A 15,714-nucleotide genomic window follows, 5' to 3' on the forward strand; every position below is an offset into this window, starting at 1 on the left:
CTATGATTCTATGATTCTAATCTGCAAGATTTGGTATGATTTTAAGAAGAAAAGTATGGAGCAACAACAGATATTCACTGGATATTAGACTAAATGATAGAGAACGATACATGTCATAGAATCATAGAATCATAGAATGGTTAGGGTTGGAAGGGACCTTAAAGATCATCTAGTTCCAACCCCCCTGCCACGGGGGCACAGAATTCATGTAATCAGAATTCATAATTTTTCACGGAAAATGGGACCTCTTTCTCAGAACTACTGCTACACTGACTCCTGGTTGAGCTAGCCAGGATATTATGTTGCCATAGTTTCAGCATCAAGAAGATAATAAATGGGGAACACTGTTCCTTGAGTATTTTTTATGTAATCCGATTTTCATTTATTAATGGTCCTGCTTAAACTCTGACACTAAAAAGTCATAACCAGTTTTGTTTGGGTGTTTTTGACTGAGCTATTACTCACTGTATTTATTTTACTGCATAAGGAAATCAAATTATGAATCATTTTCCCATTGACCTAGCTGTCATTTAGGATAGCAGTACAAAGTAGATGATGAACAAAATGGTCAAACAGTGGGAGTCTTAGTCTGGAACTAAAGATAAAACCAACCTAGTGCAAAAATTTGTGTAAAAAATGCCAGCAGGGATCACACAAAGATCTTGGAAATTAAATAAATATACAAGTGCAGAAATCTTAAACCCAAATGCATTCCTAAATGTTGCATCATGCTCCCCTCACATGAATACTCTGTTCTGTAAGAATTATTTCCTAGAGAAAGATATAAAAGGAGGTAAAGAATACCATGTTTAATTACTAACCAGTAACAGATTTTACTGACTGCCAGCTTTACCGGAAAACCAACCCACTGCATCTTTCTCCATCATGTTTGACTGAACTTCTGTCAATTAAATAAAAGTTAAATCACAGACTCAAAAAAGAAAAAAAAAAAAGTGGGTTTTGAGCAATACCAAGTAGATTTTCTGTAGTACCATGTAAGGCTAGTAAGACTACTAACGAAATGATTGAGAGGAGTTCTGGAACTGGGTTACTGAGTTTACCATTGCTTGAGTGGTCCTCCTGAAGTTGCAGAAACTTCCTGTATCTATATCAATCCCTACCAACAACCTGAAACTGGAAAATATTTTCAAAAATTAATCTAACAAAGATAAAAGCCATATTTTTCTCCAACTGATCATTCTATGAAGAAGCAGCATATAATGACTTTCTTACCGTGGAACAGCTCATCTTTCATAGAGCGAGCATGGACATAAGCATACAGGTTAAATATATGGTATATTCCTGCACAAGAGATCTAGGTTTTGCTTAGATGTTGTAGCAAAGTAGCTAGGGACTTACAACTGAATCTACACACTGGGATATGCTGACCTATTTGTGCATTGATAAACAAGATTTTAAATTTCCCACATTTCACTAATGTTGGAAAAAATGGCGAATACTTCATAAGACTTCAGGCAATTGCACTAGTAGATTGAGATATAACATCACCTTTAAGGCCTAGAAAAAGCTGTCTTTTACCTAGATTAATAGCTGTTGTGGTTTAATGTCTTGACTATAGACTTACTTTACTTCCCATTACCTCTCTATAAGAAGCTATAAAATTGGTAGCTATTAAATAATTTCCTTGACAAGAACAGCTTCTTGTATTTTTGTCAAAGAATTTCTCCAGGACAAATATCTACATCTTAATGTCAGCTGTTTCACAAACAAAAGTAAAAGCTCCAGTTTATGATGGTCTAGTTGTTCTGAGTAGTTCTACTAGAACTGCTGCTTTGGTGTGTTTAGGTTATACCATGTGGTTTCTGGATTCCAGTAATGAACCAGATTGTGGTATGACGTTAATGAGACATAGCGGACCAGCTGGTTCATGCAGTTAAAAGAGATCAATGCATCTGAGGACAGCTAGCCTCAGTTCCTCCAGAGTTACCCAGTTTAGTGGCTATTGGTTACAGAAATTTAAATGAAGTTTCAAATCTCAGTGTGTAATATTGCAAAAGCTGCCTTAATCTTGAAAGCTCTCACAGAGTTGCTTAACAATATCTGTATTCCTGCATATTTTCTGTGTCTGTTGTGTTTTCTTGAATAATGTAGACAAAATGCTTGGAGAAAAAAGTCTAATAATTTCACCTATCTTCCTGAGAGACACAAGAAACAGTGAGTAGACTCTGCTAACCAACTCCAGTCAAGCAACCAAAACTTAAAATTCCATATGACACGGCGAAAATTAACCACTCTGCTACTAGAAAATGTAACAGTTCACACTCAAATAATTTGTGAGTCAAACAATTAGAAACTAGAGTAAAAAATAAGCAAATAAGCAAACTACCCCACCCCTCCCCTCCCAAAATGTTAAAAACCTCAAACCCAACAACGAAAAAAAATCTATTATGAATAGTTCATTCTTTATTACTATGAAGTCTGTATAATTCTTGAAAAGCACAAGCTTGATACTAGCTTTAGCATTAAAAGAATTGTTGAACAAGTTCAATGCATGTTTTGTTGACTTTTATATGTTAAAACATATTATTCATAAATCAAAAAAAAGAAGAGCTTAACTTCAGATTCTAGGTTGCATATGAAAGTTTGGCCACTGTGAAACAGGATTTTTTTTTTTCTTTTCAGACTTAAATCAGTTTGATCTAACCTACCCTCAACACACCCCTGCACCCCCCGAAAAACATTAGTGCATGATCCTCACATCATTTTTGAAGTGACTCCTTGCTTCTCTTTCCATTTTGTTCAACAACAGTCTTAGTGATTTCAACGTCGGCTTGAATGAGTCTTTTCAGTATATATAAAGCACCAAACTCAGAAAAGAATATTAGACTTTTTTTCCCCACTTGTCCTATGAATAGCATTTCAGATCAGGATTTGTCATCCACTTTCCATGTTTGGAAGAAAAAGGAATAGTTAAAACGCGGTTTTAATATTATAGCAAAGTAAATAATATTCTCCCATTCTAGTTCAATGTCATTAAAAGAAAACATCAGGGTTTTTTATGCTAGAAAATACTGTATGAACTGGTAATACCTGTTAATACATATGTCCTGTAAATTTATGCAGAAAGGTAGCAAAATTAATGTGCAAAGTAGGCTGTCTACAACCCTGAGGAAAACTATGGTTTTCTTAATATTGTTTTAAGTAGAAAAAGATGTTTTTCTGTGATTTTCACTGGGTAGACAAGTATATACCTTATACATATAAAAATCTGTTTCTCCAAGTCAACAAAATATTTAATTTACTAAATAGATAATATTACAGATTGTGCTCATTAGTTATTTGTGAAAGTACTCTACATCTTGCCACTTCACCTAAAATTCACAGGAAGATTCAGAAAAATTAACGTGATTTTGAGACCCACAAAAATACCAAATTTGAATTATTAATTTGGCTATTTTCTTGTTTTCACAACAGAAGTGATTTTAAAGCTCATCTTCCAAAGAAGTAACACGGTTAAAAAAAGCAATTGTCCATTTTTATTTTGTTTACATTGCACTGAAAATTTACATCATACTTTTACAAATCCTTTGTCATAAAAATATACTTCTTTACAAAAGTGTATGCATTAATATAAGAGGAGTAGCCAGTTGCAGAAGAAACATTTTAAACGATCTCAAATGTATTAACCTTAACAGTAATGAATGAATCATAGTTATTGCAGTCATTTGAATAAACAAGAATAAATAACAACCAATGGTATAAAATATAAACCAGCATCCTTTTAGTAGAATACAGTTTGACAGAGTTGTATGAATATTCAAAACAAAGTGTTGTAAAATGGTTTATAAGAAATTCATCAAACATTATAGAAATCCAAGCAGCAATCCTGGGTACAATGATTTTTGGTAGGCACTCTCTATTACGGTAATAAAAAGTTTAGATTTTCACAGAATTATTAATGTCTGAAAGGGACAATAACAGATAATTCACACTGGCTAACACACAGCATTTGTGAGTCATGCTATGAATGGAAGACAATGACCTACATAACATAAATTACTGACTTGCCACTTAATAATCCTGATATGAAATAACTGTGAAATAAAAATTACTTTTCCTTAGAAGTGATTCTGGAATGTGTAAAACTTGTATCTGAGGCCTGTGGAATCTGAATTGTCCCTAAAATGAATGGATTGTCCCTAATAAAATCATGGCTTTATATATTTTTTTTTAATATTTTTGTTTTCATTGCACTATGGTAATATATTCAATTTTTAATCATTAGCTGTAAGGATTTGTTTCCGTAAAGTATGGAATATATAGAAAAAATATATGTGAAAACACATTATTTCCAAATTTTAACTTCCTCTTGCTGTATAGGTCAGATCCAAAGTTCATTGAAGTTTGTTAGAATCCATCAAGTTCTAAAGGATTTCGCCATGCTTTCTGCATGCATTTTGACAAAATGCTGAAGGAATAAACTGATGTGATATAATCTAGATTTAACTAGCATGGATTGAAAAATACTCTTAAATCTTCAATATATGGATTTGATTACTAATGGTAGTGTAACCTGCTTTTTTTAATTGGAAATATAATTACATTATGTTTTCACATTTCAAAAAGTTAAGATGGTCACTCTTTTGAATTATCTTCAACAGAGGGACATAGCCACATGACAAAGCTCAATTCATTCAATTTGTCTAGCTGTATGATTGACAAAAGAAATGTAGAAACATTACCATTTGTGGTGATTGTTAATGGAAACAAAAAAGAAGCTTGACTTGGAACATGAAAAGGAATCAAGATGTGAAACATGAAAGGAAATTCATTAAATAAGAACTTGACCTTTTTTTTTCTTCTTCTGTGATGTGAAAAGATTAAGTTGTACTTGCTGATTTCTAAATACTACACCCTGGACATAAGAAGTTAACTGTTCTGAGAGAAGTAAAATACTAAACCGGCTGTATGAATGAAAAAAAAGGTAGAAAATCATGAGAAATATGTAGCATATGACTGTTAAAGAGAAGTCAGTGACCTATTGTCTCCTGTAAGTATAGCTCTTATTTTCTACCTATATCTTTTTTTAACCCAGTCCCTCTATTATAGTTTTCATAAAGCACAGAAATACTGATAGTGGATGCTCCTCCAATATATGCAAATATGTTTTATGTTTTAGAATAACCTCCTTTTTTAAAAAAGCAAATAAACTGTGAGTAGCACTCATGGAGTGCAGCAAATGTTTTTAAAATTCTCCGTGGTATACACGAAGAAGAATTTTGATCCAGTTTATGAAAAACAAAATAAAACCAAAGTAACCACAACCCATTCTTGTCTATCATCCTCAGGAAAAGGTGATGCAGTATATCCTGAAAAGTGTGCTTTAATTTTTTTTTTAATTATTTCCATTTTTTAATCAGTGAACTGTGTGCACTTTGTTGTGTGTCAATTTCCAGACTTTGAAGACATCATTACCACCTTATACCATTGTGCAAACGGTGTTCAAGTTGGGGTCAAATCGTACTGCTTTCCCTTCCACAGACTTTGCACTTGTGTCGTACATAGGGTTTTCAAAAGCAGCTTGTCCATTATTATTTTCATGTACAGAGCATCCCGCATACTGTGTTTTAGGTGCAGTCCTGTAGAAAAAAGACAGAGGATTTGTAACTGTAGTTTTTTTTCACTGGGTTGAGGTAGTTTAACAATCTGAACAGAATTTAGCTTTCAGTTCCAATTATGGGAGCTAAATAGATTTTTTCCTTTTTTTTTTTTTTTTACAGCATCTGTGCTAAGAATTCATACTCTCTTAATCAAAGTTTAAGGGATTAATGATTAATTTAAAATGTTGTTCACTTAAAAAATCTCTTAACAACCTGAGAAGGGGTAGATATTTTCACTTGGATGATCACATGATACATAGAGTACAACAAAATCTTGTTAAGATGCCATAACTCCCCAGTTAGATTTTCTTTTTATTGGAGATTCAACAAGTTTATCAAGAATGATTTCATAGATGAAACATTTGCATTTTCACAATTCAAATTGTCAGTGTTTAATCAGTTGAAAACATTTATGCATACTGTACTCTAAATCAATATAAAATATAAAAAAAATGTGCTTACAGCATGCAGTTAATGGTAAATGTAAAAAAAAAAATATATAAGCATTTTTTCATATTCTGAAACAGTTTAAAAATAAATGGTACCATTTTAAAATGGTGGTATGTGTTTTAAACTAATGTTATCCTGCAGAGTATATTACAATTTTTATTGTATGGCTACGAGGCGTAAATCACCATTTTAATAGTTAGCAGGCAATTAAACGTCTTGTTATTAAAGTGATTAAATTTTCTTCAGTCATCTAATGCTTTAAAGCTATAGGAAAAGATTACTTGACACTAAATCCAAAGAACTAATACTGGTGTCAATAACATGAACAAAACTGTTGAACTTAGACTAATGAAATTGAGACAACTGCTGGCTATGTAACATAATTGCATATGAGCTAATAATTTCAGATCCAGAAACAGTTCCATAATCAAATGTGTCAGTGGCATAATATTTGCATATAATTGCAAGGCAATAAACAGAGGAGGCATTAAAATAAATTACTCCAGATATGACTCTCAGTTCTATGTAAAAAATAATACAGGTAATGAACTTCATGTACACACAAATCTATTCATTGTATTATTCCCCATATGACAATGATTTATAGCAACCATTTTGTTTTCATAAAGAGAGGACTTTGTAAAATACACAGGAGTGAAGGTATTGTGCAGTACCATAAACTGATCTCTCAGTCATTATTCCAGACCTTCATGGAGGCACAAAGACCTATCTGCATGCATATTTTGCAATAAATCTGTGGTTTTACAGAAAACTTTATTTACTAACAAAGATTGAAGGCAGTAAAACCACCAAGCAATACATGAATTTTACATACATAATTTGTACTTACCTTTGTTTATAAAGATAAAAGCCAAAACCAGCAAATATAAGGGCAAAAAAAGGCACAAGGATAGCAATGGCCACTGAACTACTATTTGTACCATGTGGTTGATTAGAAGAATTTGAACCCTCAGACATGTTAAGACCTGAAAGGAAGAATTAAAAAAAACATGTAATATGTGTGTCAGTTACCCCCACTAGATGATACTCCATAACTTCAGAATTCAATAACACCTTGTGTTATTGTTCCAGCATATTATGTTCAGCTGTATACATTCAGCTATATGCTGAGAACACCTGGAAAGTAACTGTCATGTGGTGTACCATATTGCGATTAATAAGTGGATGCAAAATACTGGGAGAACAATACATATATTCTAGTATAGTAAATACCTTACTGCATAATTCTGTATGGGATTCAAGTGTTGGATGTTATTAATAAACAATGGACTGTGTTACAAAAAGTCAAATTCATAATAATGTGTATGTTTGCTTATATTACTGATTATATATGTGTATTTCAGAAATTAATAAATACTGCATATATAAAACGCAAACATGATTTCAAGGAAAGGATGAATCACCTGAAGAGGCAAACTGAAGGTTTGTCATGTTAATTTCATTAGATGCTGCTACTGATATAGTGAAAGAGGTAGGAACAATTGTGAATAGCTAAAGCCAGATATTGGTAACCAAATAAGAATATGATTTCCTACATGGTTGAAGAACACTTTATCTAGGTTATCTACGCAGACAAGATATGTGAGGAAAGGAATACCAATGTGTTTGTCTTCAAAGTTAATCTTTAAGCTTTGAACTGCACCTTTAAAGAATTGCATGAGTCACAATATTTTCTGACTTTCTTAAACATCCAATGCAGTACACAGAAAACCCCAAAAAACCAAAATCAACAAAAAAACCCCCAACAACAAACCTAACAAAAAGAAACAAATAAATAGTCAATATAATAAAATACAGAAAAATAAATTATATATTGAGAAAAAATATTTAGAGAAAAATTGTATGGGAACAGCAATGAAAATATTTTGTTTCAGAGAAACTGTTCTTTGTGTTTGTGTGTACGAAATAATGAAGTGCTAAACATGCTAAACAAAGTCTATTCAATGATTGTAAATCTCTCTGTAAATGTATTATTGACTATTTTAACTACAATTCATTCTTTTATAGAATTTAAACCTGAGTGAACCATTCTGTTCCTAAAGATATAAACCAATATAAAGTAACTTCAATATATTACAGAAAAGAATCACACAATTATTAAAAAAGAAAAAAATCCTTCTGAAAATCAAACGAAGAAATACAATTTTCATAAGAAGCATCTATCAAAACACTTTGTTAAGGAATTTTTGCATTTTAATTTTTGTTAGGTGACTTACATCTATTTTGAAGGAGTTAAAAAAGGGAAATAACTTTTTATATTTATTTAATGGAAATACTTATTGACAAAGATATTTCTGAATTCTGAAAATTCTTTTTAAATAATTTGAATATACAAATACAATGAAAAGCAAGATCCAAACCAGTGAATTTTACTGTAACATAGAACTATGTAAAAAAGAAAAATTTACCTTTACCTCATACATTCATTAATAAATCCTTCCAGCACATTGAAGAATTAAGCAATTACCTGCCTTTACTGGGAAAAAAGTGAATGGACAATACTTTGGTGCTGAAAGAACCTACTTTTACATCCACATATAGGGATTTTATCTGAAGGTAAGCATTCTATCTAAGGAGACATTACATTTCTGAGAAGTAATACCTCTTCCTTCGCAATAGGATTTTGTCATTCAAGAATTCAGTATTAACTAAATTCAATTTCTTGCAGATGGAGAAATATCACAGTTCTAAAGACAGTATCATATAAGTAAATTAAATTATTTTTCTTAAAAAGCACAACAGAACGTTGTTACCAGAGCTGCCTTCTCCAAAAAAGGATAATAAAGACTATTAGATTGGTGTAGAACAGAACGTATAAAACCAAGAAGTCAATCTTTAGGAAATAAATGCTTATCAGTTAAGTAAGATTTTGTTTTTCGTAAGAGTAACATAACAATTTACTTGCAAATATTTAGCAGTTTCACTGTTCTAGCAGATGTTTAGATGAAAACTTTCAGCACCAAGAGCAAGAGATCAGTTTAGCAGAGCATTCTAAAAAATGGGTTTTCTGAATAGTTAAGATATGAAACTAAATGCATTTTACATATACTCATAGAAAACCATTATGAATGTAGAGGTCTACTGAGCAGTACATTGCAAGGCATCTATAACTCCTTACAAATGACAAAACACTCTGTAAGTACTATTTACATGAGATTTAAAGATATGAATATCTCTGTATTCTATAAAATGGTAATACTGATAACATCCTGCAGATACCCTTATACTACTAGACATAAAACAGAATATGGAACAATGAAGTGTCAAAAAACTTAGAATTTGCTGAATACCTAATCTCTGAAGCCCAAATTGTCCATAATCTTTTCCCTGGATGAATCCTTGAAAAACATATGTTGCTCCAAAAAAAAAAACCTGTAAACAAAAACCACTCTGAATTAAACGGGAAAATTTTGTTACAAGTTTATTTAGAAGTTACAAGTATTTATTTAGAAGAGAGATACACTAATATGTTTGACTGGTAGCTGTTATTCTCCACTAAAAACATTCTTTTTTTTTCTTAGGAAATCTATAAAGCTCAAAAAAAGAGACAAAACTGTTAAAGGCACATCTCAGAGAAGGCAGATTATGGTCATATATACTGCTTTACAGTACTTTTAACTGTATTATTTCTTAAAGCCAACAAAACTAAACAAAAAAGTGTCTGGAAATTCAAGATATCAGTATTTCATACTTATTATAATAATTACATAGTAATTATTACATAATTATTGGATATGTTTAGGAAGTAGATGCCAAAGGTTATAATGTAGATAAACCTAACAATGCAAGTACTGAAGCTTTAATAATTATTTTAAAACTAAATAAAAAGACCTCTATGTTGGGTTTTGGTGGTGGTGGGTTTTGGTAGTGAGGGAAGGGCCAAAGGGCCAGATCTTGTGAGAAGCTTCTAGAGAAGCTCCCCTGGCTCCAACTTGAATCCTTCTCTGGCAGTGGCAGAGCCAATCAAGCGCCTCTGCAAATTAACAGGGGAATGCACAAAAAGAAGTAGCAGTGGAAGCAGGTTAGGGGAGAATTGGTGTGGTGGGAGGAGTGAAACATGAAAGAGAGAACAGGGCAGACACTGAGAGGTGGGGATGGAGGTGGGCTAGAGCAGAGCTTCTCCTACAGCCTGTGGTGAGAGGGCAGGCTGTGCCTCTAGGGGGTCAGGAGGGGGCAGAGACCACCCCCCTGCCTTGCACCCTGGGGAGGACCCCACATTGGAGCAGGTAGCTCCTGAAGGATTGCATGCCCATGGAAAGGACTAATGCTGGAGCACTTAGAGGAGAAAGCTGCAGCCTGTGGGAAGGGAGGTTCATGCAGGACTGTCTCCTGTGGGAGGGACCCCATGCTGCAGCAGGGGAAGGGTGTGAGGGGTCTTCTCCCCCCTGAGGAAGAAGCAGCAGCAGAGACAATGTGTGGTGAACTGACAGAAACACCCATCCTTTGCCCCCAGGGTGCTGCTGGCAAGGGAGGAGGTAGCTCAGGAAGAAGGGAGGAGTGGGCAGAAGGTTTTTTTTAGTATTGTTTTGCTTTGTTTCTCATCATTTTACTCTGATTTTGATTGGTAACTAGTTTAATGGATTTTTCTTTCCCAAGTCAAGTTTGTGTTGCCCATGGCCATAACAGGTGAGTGATCCCTTCCTATCCTTGCCCCAGTCCATGAACCTTTCCTTAAATTTTTCTCCTTCACATCCCACCGGGGGAGGAGTGAGAGAGTGTCCTCATGGGTTTTTATTCACAGCTGGGCCTAAACCACAACAACCTCACTTTCAATTGACAGTTCCTTTGTTCTTTCTCAGTGCTTATCTCAATAATTACTGAATTATACAGCTGTAGACCAGAAGAATATTGAATGAGGCTTTGGTACAAGAGCAATATATGCTAGTAGAAACTAAAATACTTGAGTACAGACTAAATATATGCTAGCTAAGTATATGTTAGTATAAACTAAAATACTTGAGGGTTATGATCCTATGAATATCTCCCTTATTAGTGTATGCATATTCTAAACTAATACTTTGTATTCAAATTTACAGGTACTTGCTTCCCAGAATAGTTACTACGTTTAAACTCAGTGGTCCCAAGGCATATTCCTTGAGGATTTTCCCTTAAGGGATAATCTGAAACTGTGTTTTCACTGAAGATAGTGTGTATTTCTCAGGTGAATTTTGTACTTTGGGGAAAAGCAGTCTGTTTGAGCTATTCCAAGATTAAAATAAACCCCACATGATCAAATAAGAACAATATGTAAATAACATATAGAAAATGGGGAATGTACTGTGTACTTTTGTACATTTAGAATTCTGAAAGTAAATTTCTTGCTTTGACCATTTCTTTTTTCCATATCAGGAATGCATTCATGAAGCCTGCATTTTGTACAAACAAAGGGAGTAACGCCCTTTTACCAGTATACTTAAGTGGTTTATAGTTTTCTGTTCTGCTTTTCGTTTTGCACCTTTTCAAAAATTATTATTGAAACAAGTTATACAAATACACGTTTATGCATACACTTCAATGTATGTGAAGTGTATGCATCTTATCTCCTTTTGGCATGTGCATACATACCGGTGTCCCTGTAATGCTTTACCAGTAGGTGAAACATAAGAAAACAGATTCATTGAAAAATAGTGTAATAGGGATGTATGAATGCTCATCATAATCCAAATTATTTCAGGCACTTTCTTTCTTGAAAAATCTACTTTCCCCTCCGGCAAATAAAGTTTCTCAGGTCCCCAACACACTCAGCTTCTTCCAGCCTTAAAATTATCTTGGGTGATGGATTTTTTTTTCCTGTCTGTTCGCTGAAGGGATTTTCTTTTAATGGTTTAAATACATCCCAGCCACTTGGGATGTTGTTTCTTCTTTTTAGTCCTTGCCTTCACCTCTCCTCCTCTCAGTTATGTGCTCTTTTCTCCTCCCTTTTAAAGAATAAGTTCAGCCTCAAAAACTCCAAGAGACTTAATGCTTAACTAGAGCAATCTATTTTGTTTCTTCCATACATTTAACAGTTCAGCTATTTAATGTTATTTCTAAAAATATCAACAAAAAGTAAAATGTGAGTTCTGGCCTAATGATAAAATTTGGTTTTATATGAATATTCTATATTCTAATATTATTTTAAGTTTATATTATGTTATTATGATGATAAAATTTCTTAATATATTGGAATAAAAATCAATCGGATCAGCAGCCTTTTTCTCAGAATTAACATGCATTATAAGGGTGCTTAGATAGTATGACTATTCCCATATTTTACCTCAGACTGGTCTCCCATAACTTATAATTAAATTTTCATTTCATTTAATGAATTAGCATTGCTAACAAGATTCCATTTGATGTGTCTCAGGATCTTTTGGGTGTAGAACACCAGCATGATTTCAAACAAACAAACAAAAATCTTTCTCTCTGTTTTGTAGCAGAAATATACTCACAAAACCATCCATAGCCCATTTTTCTTCTTTCAACTTGCTCACAGATGTATGGGAGGGTGTTTTAATGAGATATATGTGTAGCATTAGTCGAGCCTCCTGGCTTTTATACACTCCTGTAAAAGTTTTAAAAACTTATGTTGGTATTGAGTAAAGAAATAATTTAATTTTTAAAGATGAACATTTAATCTCTTGCCTTAAAAAGGGAAAGCAGGAAGAATAGCTAGCATTGTTGTCAACATTTTAATTGAGAAAGATGATTTCTTTTGTGAAATTATTTCAATTATCATAGGATTTCAATCTAAATTGGTTTTTTTGCTTGATCTGTAGAGAGTACAGAAGGGAAACCCTTAACACAGCTGTTACTTGACAATTATGGTAAGAAGCCTTAGACAGAACAAACATTGACAGTAATCTGATTTGAGATGGAAAATACTGTTCTAAATCAGAGAGACTGTGTATTTGAACCTCACATTCCCCACTTCCAATATTTGCAATCTAGTCATCAGGTAAAGGTGATAATAGGAACATGCACATCTAAATTCTTTTCCAAAAGCTGATGAGAATTTGAAAATTTCTAAATTTGCAAATATCTCAGAAAATTGAATTGTTCTTCATCAGTCAATATTCTGACACAGCTTCTTCTAGACAATGACAAGACTTGTATATTAACTTTTTTATTTTTTTAATACATAGGCATGAACACTGTGAATGTACACTCAAACAAGGACATAGAGAGAAATTATCCCACAGTCAAAGGTACCACTGTTCTCTGCTAAGTTACAGTGGTGGATTCATAAGCGTTACTTGATGAAAGGCCGATGTACTCCTTCAGAGCTGGCAGCTGGTTTTTCAGTGTACAAGAGTGTTTAATCTGAGGCAAACAAACAGTTAAAAGCTGTACCTTTCTCTTCCCTTAATCCTTATTTTTTACAGTATTTTTGTTTGCCTGCTTGTCAAGCCGTATCTGAAGTTTCTTCCGATGCTTCACAGCATTGAGAGCTGTGCATAAAGTACCAACATAACCATGGTAGTGCTCCATGTGGCAGGGACTGTGGAGTACCATAAACCAAGAATGCAATCTAGGGCTTCTGAAACCACAGCATGAAGGGTAGCTACTTTTTTCAACTGTATCAGCTATTCTAACAAGTGTCATCTCTCCTTGCTCTCCATGTTCATTAAATAACTCTGCTTTGGTAGGTCAACATCTATCAATCTCACCATTTTGCTTATTCTTCATTAATGGGCTATTGTAGGAAAATTGTACAATTGAGAATTAAGAAAATCTCAGGAACAATGATTTAATTTATAATATTTAGGGAAGACACATGAGAAATAGGATGATTCCTTCACTCCTCATTGACTATTAACGCCAAATATAATAAACTAGGAAATTAAAGGGAAGAGAAGTAAAAGGTGGGAAAATCCTTACCTTTAAAAGAAACAGCTCTAGAATGAAAATTTCTATGATGAGCTAAGAGTTTCCAAAAGATGTTGAAAGTTTAAGAGTTAAGCATAAAGTTACAGGGAACCAATGTATATAAGGCAGAAAAATTAATTGGAAATTAGTTTTTTCTTATCCCATACCTGATAGCAGCAATTCCATATTACTGTTTATAAGTGTTGCATTTACTCTTCCTGAAGTTGCATTGAAACTGGTGACTGTCAAAGTCATGGGCTGTTTCTTGCTTTTGTAATTGTAAGATCCTTTCCATATATAATTTTGGGCAAATACATCATCAGGAACTATATGGAAATCAAACATGTTTCAATGCATTTTGCAATATTTAGTACTTATGAAGTCTAGCATCCAACAAAATATATGATAAATATTAGCATTTTCTCTACTTTACTCATTTTCAAGTCTTCTAAGCATAATCTTCACATTATGCCTAGAAGCACAGAAACCTGGCATGAACCTTTATGAAAGAAATGTATTTGTACTGCAGAACACAACCACAACTGTACCTTCGTTTGCTCTTTCCTCAAATAGAGACATGTACTAAACTTAAACCAACTTCTCAAAAATCTATTTTAATAGCTGTAACCAAGGATCATATTCCTCTCACTACAGAATCTTTTCTATGCCAGCACAGACAGGAAGGGACACACAATTAGGTGTAAATATTGTAGAAATTAATATTGATTTGGATATAAAAAAATTTATAAACATATTTAAATTATTACAGGCATTTTCTTTATTACCCAGTACATTTTCTAATGAAAAAATTATATAGGAAGTTTTGTCTTGTCTTCAAATGCTTAAAAACATTATGAGCTTCACCATGAGGAAAAAAAAAAAATCCCCTAATTTGAAATTAAAAAGAAATTAAAGACTACAAGGAGAATAAATATGTTAGATTTATACCTTTATATTTAATATTTATAATTATCCAACTGCAAAATGATTAATTTAAATAAAACTATTCAAGGAATAGTATGATTAAAAAAATCCCCTGAAAACAGATACATGCAAATCTTTAAAAACTTAACATGAAATATTTTGAACAACTAAACTGAAGATGGCATAGGATGGGTTTACTACACTTGCCAAAGGAAATCTCTCAAACTTAACCCTATAACAAATAATCACTACTTATAATGTGAAAGTGCTTATTTTTGAGTCACCCACACTGAATTGAAAGCTCTGGGTTTGTGAGCATTGGCGTTTCATGTCAGAAAAACACAGAAAATACTTGCTCATTTCTCCCATAGGATACCCCAAAATTAAAGATTGGGGCACACTGGCATACTTGACAGTCTTCCTTCATAATTTATTTTATGGGTCACAGGGAAAGGTTGTCATTGCTATATGGAGAGTAAAAGAGCTTTCCTAGCTTTATATTTGAGTATGAATATACGCATATGTTTTTTGTCAAGAAAGCATGTAAAATCAAACCACTTAGGTACTGGGCATGCAAAATACAAGCAAAGAAAGTGCATAGTGCAAACAGTTTAGTGCTTCTGATTTGTAATCTGCCTGAAATTTGTATTTCCCTACTTTCAGGAAAACTGATATTTATATATTTTCTTTGCAATTAATTGGGACAGTAAAAAAAGCTTCTGTATGAAAAAAAGGATAGCATGACTACCATGCAGTACATCATTGACAAACACAGTTCTGAAGTAGTGTACAACCTGTTTAAAAAAAAACAAACTACTAAAAAATCCCCATGATCCCACCTCACTCCCCC

The 15,714-nt window shown here is 33.2% G+C and overlaps 1 protein-coding gene across 1 annotated transcript in view; it reads right to left on the minus strand.

Moving 5' to 3' along the window:
* Positions 1–5,130: 5,130 nt before the first annotated feature.
* Positions 5,131–15,714, minus strand: part of LOC104511726 (CUB and sushi domain-containing protein 3-like) — a gene marked incomplete at its 5' end in the record, with an annotated part of 16,314 nt that continues 5,730 nt past the window's right edge. The window contains 6 exons of the mRNA XM_010154446.1: positions 5,131–5,600; positions 6,922–7,057; positions 9,383–9,464; positions 11,498–11,547; positions 12,520–12,636; positions 14,108–14,266. Coding sequence (XP_010152748.1) covers positions 5,441–5,600; positions 6,922–7,057; positions 9,383–9,464; positions 11,498–11,547; positions 12,520–12,636; positions 14,108–14,266 — 704 coding nt within the window. The remainder of the gene's footprint in view (positions 5,601–6,921; positions 7,058–9,382; positions 9,465–11,497; positions 11,548–12,519; positions 12,637–14,107; positions 14,267–15,714) is intronic.

Source organism: Eurypyga helias, unplaced genomic scaffold, assembly GCF_000690775.1.
Source record: "Eurypyga helias isolate BGI_N326 unplaced genomic scaffold, ASM69077v1 scaffold16266, whole genome shotgun sequence".
Classification (NCBI taxonomy): Eukaryota; Metazoa; Chordata; class Aves; order Eurypygiformes; family Eurypygidae; genus Eurypyga; species Eurypyga helias.